Source organism: Mustelus asterias, chromosome 23 (genome assembly GCF_964213995.1).
Source record: "Mustelus asterias chromosome 23, sMusAst1.hap1.1, whole genome shotgun sequence".
Taxonomy (NCBI): Eukaryota; Metazoa; Chordata; class Chondrichthyes; order Carcharhiniformes; family Triakidae; genus Mustelus; species Mustelus asterias.
Window position 1 is genome coordinate 69,352,856 of NC_135823.1, and position 16,250 is coordinate 69,369,105.

The following is a 16,250-nucleotide window of genomic DNA, read 5'->3' on the forward strand; positions in this document are numbered from 1 at the left end:
GCTCCTGTGGATAACAGCAAACTGATGCTCCCTGTTTCGGTTCAGCTGCACACGGTGGCCACAGATACTTGTCTGAAGCACGGGACAGTGAGCATCACTTGTGAGCCCTTTCTGGCAGAACGTCAATGCCTTCAACAACAACAACAACAACTTACATTTATGTAGTGCCTTTAATATAATAAAACATCCCAGGACTCTTCACATGTGCTCCATAAAACAAGAGATTGAGGCGCAGAGGAGACATTAGGACAAGTGACCAAAGAATTAGGTTTTAACATAGAAACATAGAAGATAGGAGCAGGAGGAGGCCATTTGACCCTTCGAGCCTGCTCTGCTATTCATCACCATCAAGGCTGATCATCCAACTCAATAGCCTAATCCTGCTTTCTCCCCATAACCTTTGATCCCATTCGCCCCAAGTGCTATATCCAGCCGCCTCTTGAATACATTCAATGTTTTGGCATCAACTACTTCCTGTGGTAATGAATTCCACAGGCTCACCACTCTTTGGGTAAGAAATGTCCCCTCACCTCCGTCCTAAATGGTCTATCCCGAATCCTCAGACTGTGACCCCTGGTTCTGGACTCCCCCCACCATCGGGAACATCCTCCCTGCATCTACCATTTAAGCATAGCATTCAAGGCCAAGTGCTGGCAAGTGGGGTTAGGTGGGCAGGTCAGGATCTTTCATGCATCGGTGCAGACTCGATGGGCTGAAGGGGCTCCTCTGCACTGTGATGTTCTGTGATTCTGTGATCCATGTGCCAAAGGAGGAAAGCCCGATGGAGAGGGTGTGGGCGGATGTTCCAGAGCTTCGGGCCGACACAGCTGGAGGCATGCCACCAATGGTGGAGTGATTAAAATCAGGGATTCACAAGAGGCCTGAGTTAGAGGAGCACAGATACCTCAGAGAGCTGGAGGAGATTACAGAGAGAGAGGGGCAAGGCCATGGAAGCATTCGACACCAAAGAGTGCAGAAAAAACAATTGATCGGTTAAGACATTGCTAAGGCCACATTTGGAATACTGTGTACAGTTCTGGACACCCTATTATAGAAAGGAGTGCAGAAAAGATTTATTAGGATGCTACCGGGATTTGATGGTTTGAGTTATAAGGAGGGGCTGGATAGAACATAGAACAGTACAGCACAGAACAGGCCCTTCGGCCCACGATGTTGTGCCGAGCTTTATCTGAAACCAAGATCAAGCTATCCCACTCCCTATCATCCTGGTGTGCTCCATGTGCCTATCCATTAACCGCTTAAATGTTCCTAAAGTGTCTGACTCCACTATCACTGCAGGCAGTCCATTCCACACCCCAACCACTCTCTGCGTAAAGAACCTACCTCTGATATCCTTCCTGTATCTCCCACCACGAACCCTATAGTTATGCCCCCTTGTAATAGCTCCATCCACCTGAGGAAATAGTCTTTGAACGTTCACTCTATCTATCCCCTTCATCATTTTATAAACCTCTATTAAGTCTCCCCTCAGCCTCTTCGGCTCCAGAGAGAACAGCCCTAGCTCCCTCAACCTTTCCTCATAAGACCTACCCTCCAAACCAGGCAGCATCCTGGTAAATCTCCTCTGCACTCTTTCCAGCGCTTCCACATCCTTCTTGTAGTGAGGTGACCAGAACTGCACACAATATTCCAAATGTGGTCTCACCAAGGTCCTGTACAGTTGCAGCATAATCCCACGGCTCTTAAACTCCAACCCCCTGTTAATAAAAGCTAACACACTATAGGCCTTCTTCACAGCTCTATCCACTTGAGTGGCAAGACTGGATAGACTGGGACTTTTTTCTCCGGAGCGTAGGGGGTTTAGAGGTGATCTTACAGAGGTCTATAAAATAATGAGGGGCACAGATCAGCTAGATAGTCAACATCTTTTCCCAAAGGTAGGGGTGACTAAAACTAGAGGGCATAGGTTTAAGGTGAGAGGGGAGCGATACAAAAATGTCCAGAGAGGTAATTTTTTTCACACAGAGGTTGGTGAGTGTCTGGAACGAGCTGCCAGAGGCAGTAGTAGAGGCGGGTACAATTTTGTCTTTTAAAAAGCATTTAGACAGTTGCATGGGTAAGATGGGTCTTGGATATGGGAAGAGGGATATGGGCCAAATGCGGGCAATTGGGACTAGCTTAATGGTTAAAAAAGGGCAGCATGGACAAGTTGGGCCGAAAGGCCTGTAAACCTCTATGACTCTAGGAGGAAGAAAGAAAATCAATCTGCTGTTATGATTAATCCCAGATACATGTTCATAGCTCCGCAGAATGGTAGAAACAAAGAACAAAGAAAAGTACAGCACAGGAACTTAGCACGATAGCAGGCACATTTGTAACGCTTAAGAGGCATCTGGTTGGGTACATGAATAGGGAGGGAATAGAGGGATACAGACAGAGTGAGGGCAGAAGGTTTTTTTTAGATAGGGCATCATGATTGGCACAGGCTTGGAGGGCCGAAGGGCGTGTTCCTGTGCTGTACTTTGCTTTGTTCTTTGTAGGAACAGGCCCTTCGGCCCTCCAAGCCTGTGCCAATCATGATGCCCTAACTATATTTAAATAAAAACCTTCTGTCCTTACTCGGTCCGTATCCCTCTATTCCCTTCCTATTCATGAACCCATCCAGATGTCTCTTCAATGTTGCTAATGTGCCTGCTTCCACCACCTCCTCTGGCAGCGCGTTCCAGGCACCCACCACTCTCTGCATGAAAAACTTCCCCCGTACATCTCCCTTAAACTTTCTTCCTCTCGCCTTGAACCTGTGCCCTCTTGTAACTAACACTCCCACCCTGGGAATAAGCCTCTGACTATCCTCGCTGTCTGTGCCTCTCATCATTTTGTAGACCTCTATCAGGTCTCCCCTCAGCCGCTGTCTTTCCAGTGAAAACAATCCTAGTTTATTCAACCTCTCCTCATAGCCAACACCCTCAAAATACACGTGGTTGGTTACTGACCTGCCCTTTACCATCCCTTGGACACTTGGTGCCTTAGCCAATAAAATTTAAAGTTTATTTATTAGTCACAAGTAAGGCTGCAATGAAGTTGCTGTGGAATTCCCCTAGTTGCTACAGTCTGGCGCCTGTTCGGGTCAATGCATCCTAACCAGCACGTCTTTCAGACTGTGGGAGGAAACTGGAGCACCCGGAGGAAACCCACGTGGACACGGGGAGAACATGCAAACTCCACACAGACAGTGACCCAAGCCGGGAATCGAGCCTGGATCCACTGGCGCTGTGAAGCAGCAGTGCTAACCACTGTGCCACCGAGCAAGTCCATGTTGCAGTTGCTGAGGTATATAACTGAGAATGAGATCATGCTCATATAATCAACAGTGATGTCAAGTTAATGTTCTCATTGGGTTTTCCGATCCTGCTCCAGGGATGAGCAGCTTACTCTCTGACATCAGGTCTCACCGCAGTCAGTTACATTGTTCATCCTCCCTCCCAGAAAGCCTATTGCAAAACCTCAATTCAAATCAGCCAAAGCTTAATTGAATCTGCGAACGTGCAGCACGTCTATGACTTTGTACCACACTGTGATGTTCTGTCATCAACTGAGCTGTCTGGGGAGCTCATGATGCATGCCTGCATCCTTCGTGGATAAAATAAAATTGGGTTGAATGCATCATCAATTTTTATTGAAATGACACATGAACAACAGACTGAAGAAGTCCCATTTTGTCATTGCAGTTAATGAGCTGGAGCCTGGGTGCCTCATCTCAGCACCGTGCTTTCAAATAGGTTTGGAAGTAGCTAAGCTCATTAATATGACAGGCTTGCAGCTCTCCCGCATGGAGACTGAGACAGAGTCTCGGGTGCTCAGTGGGAGTGAGGCTTGTGGCTTTGTAATGAGCCGGTTCGGCTGGGAGTTTGTGGACTTTCTGCCACTCTCCTGGTAACAGAGTGGGAGCAACTGGGAGGACTCTTCTCTCTCTCTCTGTCTAGATAAAGGGCTAAACGCTCACTCTCTGACCAATTGCGGGATTGAACAGACATGAGCATCGTCTTTAGTGTTTGTCACTTCAACTGAGGACAAACCCTTGAGGACAAAACCACAGTCAGTTTGTGAAGCAAAATGACACATCAACATTTCCATTGTGCTAGGAGCTGATGAACATGGAGCTAATAGAGATGGAGCAACTAGGTGTTGGAGGTTTAAATAGTCAGTAAAGCGTGATGGGATTATGACTTTGGTTGTATTTAACCAGTTAGTTAGACGGTTAAAGACAAGTCTGTGAATGTCCAGCAGAAACATGTTTAGAAATCTGAAATGAATTTGAAGTGATTTGAATATTTCCAGACGTTTCATGTAGACTTGGTATTCTCGTTTTAGAAGGAAGCTGCATTTGCATAGCACCATTCTCAACATCAAAAAATCCTCAAAGTGTCTGACAGCCAATAAAATATTTTAGAATTGGTGTCAGTGTCTCAACGCAGGAACGTAGCGGCCGGTTTGAGCACAGAAAAGTGCCAAAAATATTAATATGATTCATAACAAGATTGGTGATGGTTAAAGCATTGAATATTTCCCAGGACATTTCACTTTTTTTATTCATTCATGGGCATCACTGGTTGGCCAGCATTTATTGCCCATCCCTAATTGCCCTTGGAAGGCAGTTGAGAGTCAACCACATTGTTGTGGTTCTGGAGTCACATGTAGGCCAGACTAGTCCTTCCCTAAAGGACATTAGCGAACCAGATGGGTTTTTCCAACAATCGACAATGGTTTCATGGTCATCAGTAGATTCTTAATTCCAGATTTTTTAAATTGAATTCAAATATCACCATCTGCCATGGCGGGATTCGAACCTGGGTCCCCAGAACATTAGCTGAGTTTCTGGATTAATAGTCTAGGGATAACACCACTTGGCCATCATCTCCCTTTCTGTTGCAAACAGAAAATGCTGGAAAATCTCAGCAGATCTGACAGCATCTGTGGAGAGAGAATAGAGCCAATGTTTTGAGTCTGGATGACCTCGCTCTCCACAGATGCACTGTGTCAGCCGGGACGGGGGGATTTTCAGGGCCTATTCTCCATGGGCACGCACTAATCCAGTTATGGCTGGAGGTGTAATCCTGATTACCATCAAAGTGAATGGGTAGAAATATTCCTAAACGGCTTTATGCCTTTAGTTCCAAAGAGCGTAAGATGTGTCAGTCGGTGACACATTTGTTACATCTTTGTGGGGGGAAGGCTGCTCCTCTGTGGTTGAGGGTTGGTAGTGTTCCCCTAATCTGTCAGGGGTCCCGATGTCCGTGGGTTGGCGGGAGGGGGTTATTAATTTTAATTTGAGTTCGGGACACCCTTTAGAAGAATGACGGTGCGAAAGATGCCCTCTGTTTTTTTTGACAAAGTGTCAGAAGACCTGGAGAGAAAACCTGGCTGTGCCTCTGGGGAGAAACGGTTTTCAGTCAGAACCTAACATTTCGCCATTTTTAAAAAAATTCCTCCAGGTGGCACAGTGGTTAGCACTGCTGCCTCATAGTGCCAGAGACCTGGTTTAATTCCTGGCTTGGGAAACTGAGCGGAGTCTGCACGTTCTCCCCGTGTCTGTGTGGGTTTCCTCCGGTTGCTCCGGTTTCCTCCCACAGTCTGAAAGACGTGCTGGTTAGGGTGCATTGGCCGTGCTAAATTCTCCCTCAGTGTAACCCGAACAGGTGCTGGAGTGTGGTGACTAGGGGATTTCCACAGTAACTTCATTGCAGTGTTAATGTAAGCCTACTTGTGACACTGATAAATAAATAAATTGTTTTGTGTTGGTGTCTCAGGAGTGAAACTTAAACCCACATCTTTCTGAGGTGAGAGCACTGAGCCACCGCTGGAAGAAGGTGTTGGCACCCTTTCTGTAATTCTTATTCGATTCCGGTATCTAAACAATATGACGGACTTTGTTCAAATCTTCATGGGGCCAAATGCGGGCAATTGGGACTAGCTTAGGTGTTTAGAAAAAAAAGGGCGGCATGGACGAGTTGGGCTGAAGGGCCTTTTCCATGCTGTAAACCTCTGACTCTAATGACTATGACATGATTAGAAAAAAACCCTAAAAAATTGAAGCAATTAAAAAGCACATATTGAAATATTTTTTCTGAAAAAGAAACATAGGCTGGAATTTTACTGGCATGCCCGCCATAGGAATCGGAGCAGGCGAGGACCATGGAAACGTCTGTTGACCTTGGGTAGGATTATATGGTTTCGGAGCGAGGCTGGAAAACCCCGTCCATACTGTTGCAACTTTTCAACTTGCCCTTCTCAGGACAGAAGCAAGGATGCCAAATCTCAAAGAGAGCAGCAGTTTATACTACATGGAAAATTGTTGCTCCCTTGTGAAATTTGGTACTCTTGATGTCCATCCTGATGAGTGCAAGATGAAAAACTTTGACAGTATGTCTCATTTTTTCATCAGTACCTTGAGTTCTGTACCACCAGATGACTATTGAAGTGTATTTTTGACAGGCTGAATTTCTCTTTGATTTATCTGTAAATAACTAATGCTGCTTCTGTGATGTTGAATTGCAGGATGGATGACATTCAACTCTGTAAAGATATAATGGACCTCAAACAGCAGCTCCAGAAATTGGTATCAATTCCAGGTAACTCCACACTTTCAACCTCCAATAGGATTTCCTCCAATACTTTGCTTTTCATTACAGCTGATTCTAATTTTCCTTTAACTGCTGTACAATTCTATAAAGAATTTCTAGCTTGCAAAAGGTGAGTCGAGAGTCACTTTGATTTGATTTGATTTGTTTTATTATTGTCACGTATTAGTATACAGTGAAAAGTATTGTTTCTTGTGCGCTATACAGACAAAGCATACCGTTCATAGAGAAGAAATGAGATAGTGCAGAATGTAGTGTTACAGTCATAGCTAGGGTGTAGAGAAAGATCAACTGAATGCGAGGTAAGTCCATTCAAAAGTCTGACAGCAGCAGGGAAGAAGCTGTTCTTGAGTTGGTTGGTACGTGACCCCAGACTTTTGTGTCTTTTTCCCGACGGAAGAAGGTGGAAGAGAGAATGTCCGGGGGGCGTGGGGTCCTTAATTATGCTGGCTGCTTTGCCAAGGCAGTAGGAAGTGTCAATGGATGGGAGGCTGGTTTGCGTGATGGATTGGGTTACATTCACAACATTTTGTAGTTTCTTGCGGTCTTGGGCAGAGCAGGAGCCATACCAAGCTTCAACTGCTGTACAATTAGAAAAGAATTGCTAGCTTGCAAAGGTGAGTTGAGAGTCGCTGTAACAAATTTCCCTTCAACTCCTGGATCCCCGTGTGTATTCGGAGTTGTTGACAGGTAGCTTTGAGGGACTGGTCAGTGGTACCTAAACTGTAGTATACCATCACACAATGCCGCTGTGTTTGCAGGTGGGGTTACAATAGCCATCTACACCCAGGTAACACTCCTAACACCATTGGAGGAAAACTTATTTGAGGAAATTATTGATGATTATCTTTGCCCTGGGGATAGGACACCTGGCCCCAGTGAGATACAAGGTCAGGCAGTGCACAGAGTGTTGATGCAGTGACAAGTGAGGGGAATAAGAAAATATTTAAAGTCCTCACGAACTGTATGTTTGGTGGTTTGTAGCTGACTCCATGTTGGTAAGTTATGATTTTATTTTGGCATAAATGGAAATCAATATGTTGCAGTGTTTGAACAAAGGTTTGCAAAAAACAATTGAGAATTATGTTATCCATTGTGGGTTCTAGGCAGGAGGTTATGTCCATAGAATCATAGAAGATAGAATCATAGAATCCCTACAGTGCAGAAGGAGGCCATTCAGCCCATCGAGCCTGCACTGTCAACAATCCTACCCTATTCCCGTAACCCCACATATTGACCCTGCTAATTCCCCTGACACTAGGGTCAATTTAGCATGGCCAATCAACCTAACCCGCACATCTTTGGGCTGTGGGAGGAAACCGGAGCACCTGGAAGAAACCCACGCAGACACGGGGAGAACGTGCAAATTCCACACAGACAGTGACCCGAGGCTGGAATTGAACGTGGGTCCCTGGCGCTGTGAGGCAGCAGTGCTAACCACTGTGCCACCATGCCGTCCAGTCCTCGCTCCTACTCTCATCAAGTTTCTGCCCCGTCTGGTGTCCTATCAAACTCTTCTTCATCAAGAATGATCCAAACTACACCCCATCCCAAAAAAATAAGAAAAATCCATCCATTTGTGCATCTTCTATATTATCCTGCAATTCTACCCAACCATGGGACCAGCAAGTGTGTGTCCAGGCACAGACCCTGGGCTGCTTGACCTGTTCTTTAGCCTTGTCAACAGCTGTCCCTGTGCTTGTTTATTTTTCCCATGGTGCAACCTAGGACCTCGATGCCAAGTTCCCACGGCCTTAAGATAGTGCCTCTTTCAGGTAATGTTCTGTTCTCTAATCCTTACAAATGATAAAGAAGGCTATTAAACTAATATGCATTTCTTGAAGGAACTATAAATAGGCAACTGATAAACCACAAGCTAGCAAAGCTTAACACTGGAAATTGGTTGCGTTCCAATGGTTCATGTAAGTTTCGCATTCCCATCAGTTAATTGGGTAGATTAATTATACCTGAGCCCTCACCTGTTCCCTACTTGAATAAAAACAAATGAATTTTTTAAAAATTCATTAATGCGATGTGGGCGTCACTGGCTTTAAGCAGTTATTGCCCATCCCTAATTGCCCTCCATTTCAGGGGAGCATTTAAGAATCAACCACATTGATGTGGGTCTGGAGTCACGTGTAGGCCAGACCGGGCAAGGACAGCAGATTTCCTTCGCTAAATGACATGAGTGAACCAAATGGGTTTTTACAACAATCGGCAATGGTTTCATGGTCATCATCAGACTTTTAATCACAGATTTTTATTGAATTCGATTGAATTTTTTATTGAATTCAAATTTCACCATCTGCCGTGGTGGGATTTGAACCCGGGTCCCTTGAGGATTACCCTGGCTCTCTGGATTACTAATCCAGTGACAATACCACTACTGCGCCACCGCTTCTCAATGCTTTGCCAAACATTGAGCCACTTACAGTCAGCAGCAAGGTGAAGGCAGCGGCTCCCTGAGGAAAGCTTCGCTTCACTTTCCTCTTAGCTGGCCTGATACCTCAGAAGCCGGGACTGGGATAGGTCAGAGCAGCTCACACCCAGAGGAAATAACTCCTGATGTTTTGAAGCAAATGGGGGAGGTTCAATTGTTTTTCTTTTAGAAGGTGGTGACTTCCAAATGCTTATACTTGTCTTTAATTAAATGCCTAATTTAACTTGTCAGCAGCTGCCTATCTCTCAGCAGAAGGATGGAATTGCTGTAACCTGCAGCTATGTAGCAACACCAACAATTTACTCTCTCTCTCACTGCTGCTCACCTTGTGAATTATTTTACTCGGAGGGAATTTTGCTCATCCGGCATTTTAGAATTCCCATTCTCTTCCCGCACCTGGTGATTTGATTTGATTTATTATTGTCACATGTATTAACATACAGTGAAAAGTATTGTTTCTTGCACGCTATACAGACAAAACATACCGTTCATAGAGGACGAAACGAGAGAGTGCAGAATGTAGTGTTACAGTCATAGCTAGGGTGTAGAGAAAGATCAGCTTAGTGCGAGGTAGGTCCATTCAAAAGCAGCAGGGAAGAAGCTGTTCTTGAGTCGGTTGGTACGTGACCTCAGACTTTTGTATCTTTTTCCCAACGGAAGAAGGTGGAAGAGAGAATGTCCGGGGTGTGTGGGGTCCTTAATTATGCTGGCTGCTTTCCCAAGGCAGCAGGAAGTGTAGACAGAGTCAATGGATGGGAGGCTGGTTTGCGTGATGGATTGGGCTACATTCACGACCCTTTGTAGTTTTTTGCGGTCTTGGGCAGAGCAGGAGCCCATACCAAGCTGTGATACAACCAGAAAGAATGCTTTCTATGGTGCATCTGTTGGTGAGAGTCGTAGCTGACATGCCAAATTCCATTAGTCTTTTGAGAAAGTAGAGACATTGGTGGGCTTTCTTAACTATAGTGTCGGCATGGGGGGATCAGGACAGGTTGTTGGTGATCTGGACACCTAAAAACCTGAAGCTGTCAACCCTTTCTACTTCGTCCCCATTGATGTAGACCGGGGCATGTTCTCCTTTACGCTTCCTGAAGTCGATGACTGTCTCCTTCACTTTGTTCACATTGAGGGAGAGATTATTGTTGCCGCACCAGTTCACCAGATTCTCTATCTCATTCCTGTACTCTGTCTCGTCATTGTTTGAGATCTGACCCACGACGGTGGTGGCATCAGCAAACTTGAAAATCGAGTTGGAAGGGAATTTGGCCGCACAGTCACAGGTGTATAAGGAGTATAGTAGGGGGCTGAGAACACAGCCTTGTGGGGCACCAGTGTTGAGGATGATGGTGGAGGAGGTGTTGTTGCCTACCCTTACTGATTATGGTCTGTGAGTTAGGAAGTTCAGGATCCAGTCGCAAAGGGAGGAGCCGAGGCCCAGGCCACGGAGTTTGGAGATGAGGTTTGTAGGAATAATGGTGTTGAAGGCTGAGCTGTAGTCAAATAGGAGTCTGACATCCGTGTCCTTGTCAAGGGAGTTTATTGACTGAACAAAGACAGCAAACTCTCTTGATAAAGAAATGTTCTGTGACTGGGTTTTGACTTCACCAACAGGCCTGGGTGCTGTTAACAATGAATGGGGCAGACTGAAGCCTCGGGTTGGAGAATGGGCAAGTGGGAGTGGAGCAGGTATATAATTGTTGGAAAACTAACGGATCACCTGGAGAGCATTCCCGAATTCCAGAGGCCACGAGGACAGAAAGATCCACTTCACATCTGAAAGACAAGGTCATTTGGCTCACAAGGTCATGGGAAATTAGCATAGGGTCTTCCCCAATTGAACTCTGTGACCTGGTGAATTAGAGGTCAGGGGTTAAGCACTCAATGTTATTCTGGTGGATCTGAAGCATGGGCTTTGTCTGTCTGTGGGAAGTAGTTTGATTCACCGAGCTAATCTCTTCCGCTAATTCTTGTACAAATGTGAAGCCAGTGGAATATATAATCTCTGTTTCATAATCTTCTTGCATTTTGGGAGCTTAAATCTCACGTTACAGGAGCTGTGTCCGTGTTTGGAACTATGTAGAAATGGAACTGATTTTAACATGGGGCAGTAACTGGGCCACAAGCTAGCACCCATCGGGTGGGACGGTGGCACAGTGGTTGGCACTGCTGCCTCACAGCGCCAGGGACCTGGGTTCGATTCCCGGCTTGGGTCACTGTCTGTGTGGAGTCTGTACGTTCTCCCCGTGTCTGCGTGGGTTTCTTCTCCAGGTCCAAAAGACGGGCCGGTTCGGTGCATTGGCCATGCTAAATTCTCCCTCAGTGTACCCGACCAGGCACCAGCGTGTGTCGACTAGGGGATTTCACAGTGACTTCATTGCAGTGTTAATGTAAGCCTACTTTTGACACTCAAATAATCAAAGGGGCAGCAATCTGCCGCCAGCTCCCTTGTATTGATATCACTGGGATAAAAGTTTTCTCTCTAAATTAGACCGACCTCTCTGAAAGTGGGCCACCTTCCCAAACCTGAATTCTGGCAAATCCAGATAGGATGGGAATCATAGAATCCTGACAGTGCAGAAGGAAGCCATTTGGCCCATCGAGCCTGCACTGATGCTCTGCAAGAGTATCTAACCCGGTCCCTATACCTGTAACCCCCACACATTTACACTGCTAACTCCCCTAACCTACACATTTTGGGTAAATTAAGCATGGCCAATCCACCTAGCCTGCAAATCTTTGGAGTGTGGGAGGAAACCAGAGCACTCAGAGGAAACCCATGCAGACACGGGGAGAACATGTCAATTCTGCACAGACAGTGACCCAAGCCAGGAATCAAACCCGGGTCCCTGGCGCTGCGAGGCAGCAGTGCTAACCACTGTGTCACCGTGCTGCCCTTTAATCTAACATGCCAGACAGGATTGAGTGCACATTTCCTAACATTACTGACAGTTAACTTTAGTGGAGAGTACAATTGCAAGGGAGCAAAGCTCACATTGCTGCTAACCTCCAGATGGGTGGATTTGGTTCAAACTATCTCCCAGGAACAAGTAGGCACTGAGGATCATGTGGGGAGGTAAATCTATAGTAAGATGCAGACACATGAACACTGGGACTAGAGGCTGCTGAGGCTACTAACAAACACAATGCGGTGGGAATATCCGGACTAACTGCACCCAGAGAATGGAAATGAACCCTAATGAACCGAATGGATACTGAGCATTTTAGAAAAAACGAACGCAAATTGCGAAGTGATCCTGTGCAAAGCAGAAAACAAAGATGAAACAAGTTGGCACGATAGCACAGTGGTTAGCACTGCTGCCTCACATCGCCAGGGACCCGGGTTCGATTCCCGGCTTGGGTCACTGTCTGTGTGGAGTTTGCACATTCTCCCCATGTCTGCGTGGGTTTCCTCCGGGTGCTCTGGTTTCCTCCCGCAGTCCAAAGATGTGTGGGTTAGGTTGATTGGCCATGCTAAATTGCCCCTTAGTGTCAGGGGGACTAGCTAGGGTAAATATGTGGGGTTATGGGGATTGGGCCTGGGTAGGATTGTTGTCAGTACAGCTTGATGGGGCCAAATGGCCTCCTTCTGCACTGTAGGGATTCTTCGATGATTTTATTCTATGATCTTTGGTCAGATATTCATTTAAGTTGTAAAATCCAGCCTTACAGTGAATACAGCAGGATATAGATAGGCTGGAAAATTGGGTGGAGAAATGGCAGATGGAATTTAATCTGGACAAATGCGAGGTGATGCATTTTTGTAGATCCAATTCAGGTGGGAGCTATATAATAAATGGCAGAACAATCAGGAGCATAGACACACAGAGAGATCTGGGAGTACAGGTCCACAGATCCTTAAAAGTGGCAGCACAGGGGGGAAGGATGGTGAAGAAAGCATATGGCATGCTTGGCTTCATCGGACAGTCATGATGTGGAGATGCCGGCGTTGGACTGGGGTAAGCACAGTAAGAAGTTTAACAACACCAGGTTAAAGTCCAACAGGTTTATTTGGTAGCAAAAGCCACACAAGCTTTCGAAGCTCTAAGCCCGTTCTTCTTCACCTGAAGAAGGGGCTTAGAGCTTCGAAAGCTTGTGTGGCTTTTGCTACCAAATAAACCTGTTGGACTTTAACCTGGTGTTGTTAAACTTCTTACTGTTCATCGGACAGGGCATTGAGTACAAAAGTTGGCAAATTATGTTAGAGTTATATAAAATGTTGGTTAGGCCACATTTGGAATAGTGTGTCCAATTCTGGTCACCACACTACCAAAAGGATGTGGAGGCTTTGGAGAGAGAGCAGAAAAGGTTTACCAGGATGTTGCCTGGTATGGAGGGTATTGGCTATGAGGAGAGATTGAATAAACTGGGATTGTTCTCCCTGGAAAGACGGAGGCTGAGGGGCAAACTGATAGAAGTTTATAAAATTATGAGAGGCACAGATTAGGTGAACAGTTGGAAGCTTTTTCCCAGGGCGGAAATGACAATTACAAGGGGGCACAAGTTCAAGATAAGGGGGGAAAGGTTCAGTGGAGATGTGCGGGGGAAGGTTTTTACACAGAGGGTGGTGGGGGTCTGGAATGCGCTGCCAAGTGAGGTGGTTGAGGCAGATACGTTAGCCACATTTAAGACTTATCTGGATAGGCACATGAACAGATGGGGAATAGAGGCATACAGGCGGTTGGTCTCGATAGGACAACATGGTCGGTGCAGGCTTGGTGGGCCAAAGGGCCTGTTCCTGTACTGTCCTGTTCTTTGTTCTTTGGGCCTAACCTGGAGAGCTACAGGACAGCATTAACAATGGGACTATTTGTTTTATTAAGAGAGTGAAAGCGAATGGGAAAGTTATTCTGCTAGACATCTTCAATCAGTCCATTATAATGGGGAAACTCACATTGGTTGGAATCAGAGCAGCTAATCTAGTGTACGATTGCGTCTTCACTCATTGTGTCCAGGGAGTGACGAGAGCTAATGCTCATCTTGATCTGCTCTTTGACGTCTAGGACAGAATGAGAACCCAAGTGGAATGTGGTGATCCCAATGACCTCAACTTCTGAAAAACATTTAGCAAAGTTCCACACGAGAGGCTGTTCTGTAAACTCAAAGCTCTGGGTATTCAGGGTAACCATGGGAATTGATGACAAACTGAAGAAGGGTAGCACATTGTTAAAGTTTGTTTATTAGTCACAAGTAGGCTTCCATTAACACTGCAGTGAAGTTACTGTGAAGTTCCCCTCATCGCCACAGTCTTGGCGCCTGTTTGGGTCAATGCACCTAACCAGCACATCTTTGGGACTGTGGGAGGAAACCGGAGCACCTAGAGGAAACCCACGCAGACACGGGGAGAATGTGCGAACTCCACACAGACAGTGACCCAAGCCGGGAATGGAACCGGGATCCCTGGCGCTGTGGGGCAGCAGTGGTGAGAAGAGTTATGTCAGGCTGGGGGTGGGAGTATTAAGCGGGCTCATTCAGGTGACAGTGCTGGGATCAAAAACTCCATGCAGAGTGGTCAATTTGACATTAATATATCGATTGGAGGGGGAGTGGAATTGGAAATTATTGACTGATTTACACACAACGTGTAAGTGGGCGGTACAATAGGAGGTGGAATTTAATGTAAAGTCAGTGTAATGGGAACAATGGGAAGGAAAAGGAGGTGTCACGCATGCTCCATGAATGGTGATGCTGCTGGAATGGCTGAAATTGAAAGGGACTCCGTAGTCTTAGTAAACTCGATGCTAAAGTCCAACCAACACACGGAACAATCAATAAAGCTGGTTGGGACTGAATTACAGCATCAACTGTGTGAAATATGAGTCAGAAGAGGTATTGACCAAACTTTATAATCTTGTAGTCAGACTGCACCATGGATACTGCCAAGATCCAGTTCTGGTCACCAAGAAACAAGAGCAATGTTCAAGTGCCGGAGGCGGCCCAGAAAAACGCCACAAGGCTGAGTTTTCGCAGTCTGAGTTACGAGGAGAGACTGGATAGACTTTTGCCTTCTCAGCTTTGAAAAGAGGAGCTTCAGAGATGATCTTATAGAAATATATAAGACTGTTCAGGACACACAGATGTTGACCTGGAATTTTTTTCAGTTATTCTTTCATGGGATGTGGGCATCGCTGGCTAGGCCAGCATTTATTGCCCATCCCTAATTGCCCTTGAGAAGGTGGTGAGCTGCCTTCTTGAACCGCTGCAGTCCATGTGGTGTAGGTACACCCACAGTGCTTTAGAGAGGGAGTTCCAGGATTTTGACCCAGCGACAGTGAAGGAACAGTGCTATATTTCCAAGTCAGGACAGTGTGTGACTTGGAGGGAACTTGCAGGGGTTGGTGTTTCCATGCATCTGCTGCCCTTGTCCTTCTGGGTAGTAGAGATTATGGATTTGGAAGGTGCTGTTCAGGAAGGGTTGGTGAGTTACTGTAGTGCATCTTGTGGATGGAGGTTATCCTCAATGTGAAAGTGGGACTTTGGCCGGAATTTTACAAGCACGCCCACCTCGATTCCGGGGATGGGCGAGGCTCGGAGAACGGCATTCCCCGTTGGCCTCGGGCGGGATCGTACGAACCTCGGGCAGACGTGCCGGGAAAAATCCGCCCTTTGTCTCCACAAAGACTCCTTCCAACAATACCGTCATGGTCAGATGCATCTGCGATTGGTAATTTGGTGAGCTGCTTTAAACTGAACTGGCAGCTGAACAGGGGAAGCCTATAAAAGGGAGTTGTAGGAGAGATTGCAGAGAAAAATGATGCCCAGACAATGTGATCATATTCAGTAAGCTTCCAGATAACATAATGAAAACAGAAACTTTGAAATTAATTAAGAATGAATGAATAATATGATGGATGAATGTAATAGTCTCTCTGGATTAATGAATTTAGGCGGACTAAATGATTTCATCCGGAAAGATATTACTACCCTGATCAAAACCCTTTGATACTAAAAGCTAAAAATGCTGCAAGTGCTCAGCAGGTCAGGCAGCGTCTGTGGAGAGAGAAACAGTTAAGGAAGTAGAAATGTCCAGGGGACTATCTTCGATTTTGACAGTAGTTGCCTTGCAAGGTCTTAAAAAGGTCATTTCAAAATGTTGCTCTCAAATGACGCTGAATAAGAAGCTCATTAAGTATTCGTGGTGCGTTCATGGTAAACGGATAAATTAATGCACTGGAGAATATAACTCGCAAACCTATATTTAACCAAATGGTACT

At 45.9% G+C, this 16,250-nt stretch overlaps 1 protein-coding gene across 1 annotated transcript in view; it reads left to right on the forward strand.

The window, feature by feature from the left end:
- The window catches only part of mpv17l (MPV17 mitochondrial membrane protein like), a 116,041-nt gene that overhangs the window by 67,698 nt on the left and 32,093 nt on the right, over nt 1-16,250 (forward strand). The window contains exon 3 of the mRNA XM_078239853.1: nt 6,517-6,590. Coding sequence (XP_078095979.1) covers nt 6,517-6,590 — 74 coding nt within the window. The remainder of the gene's footprint in view (nt 1-6,516; nt 6,591-16,250) is intronic.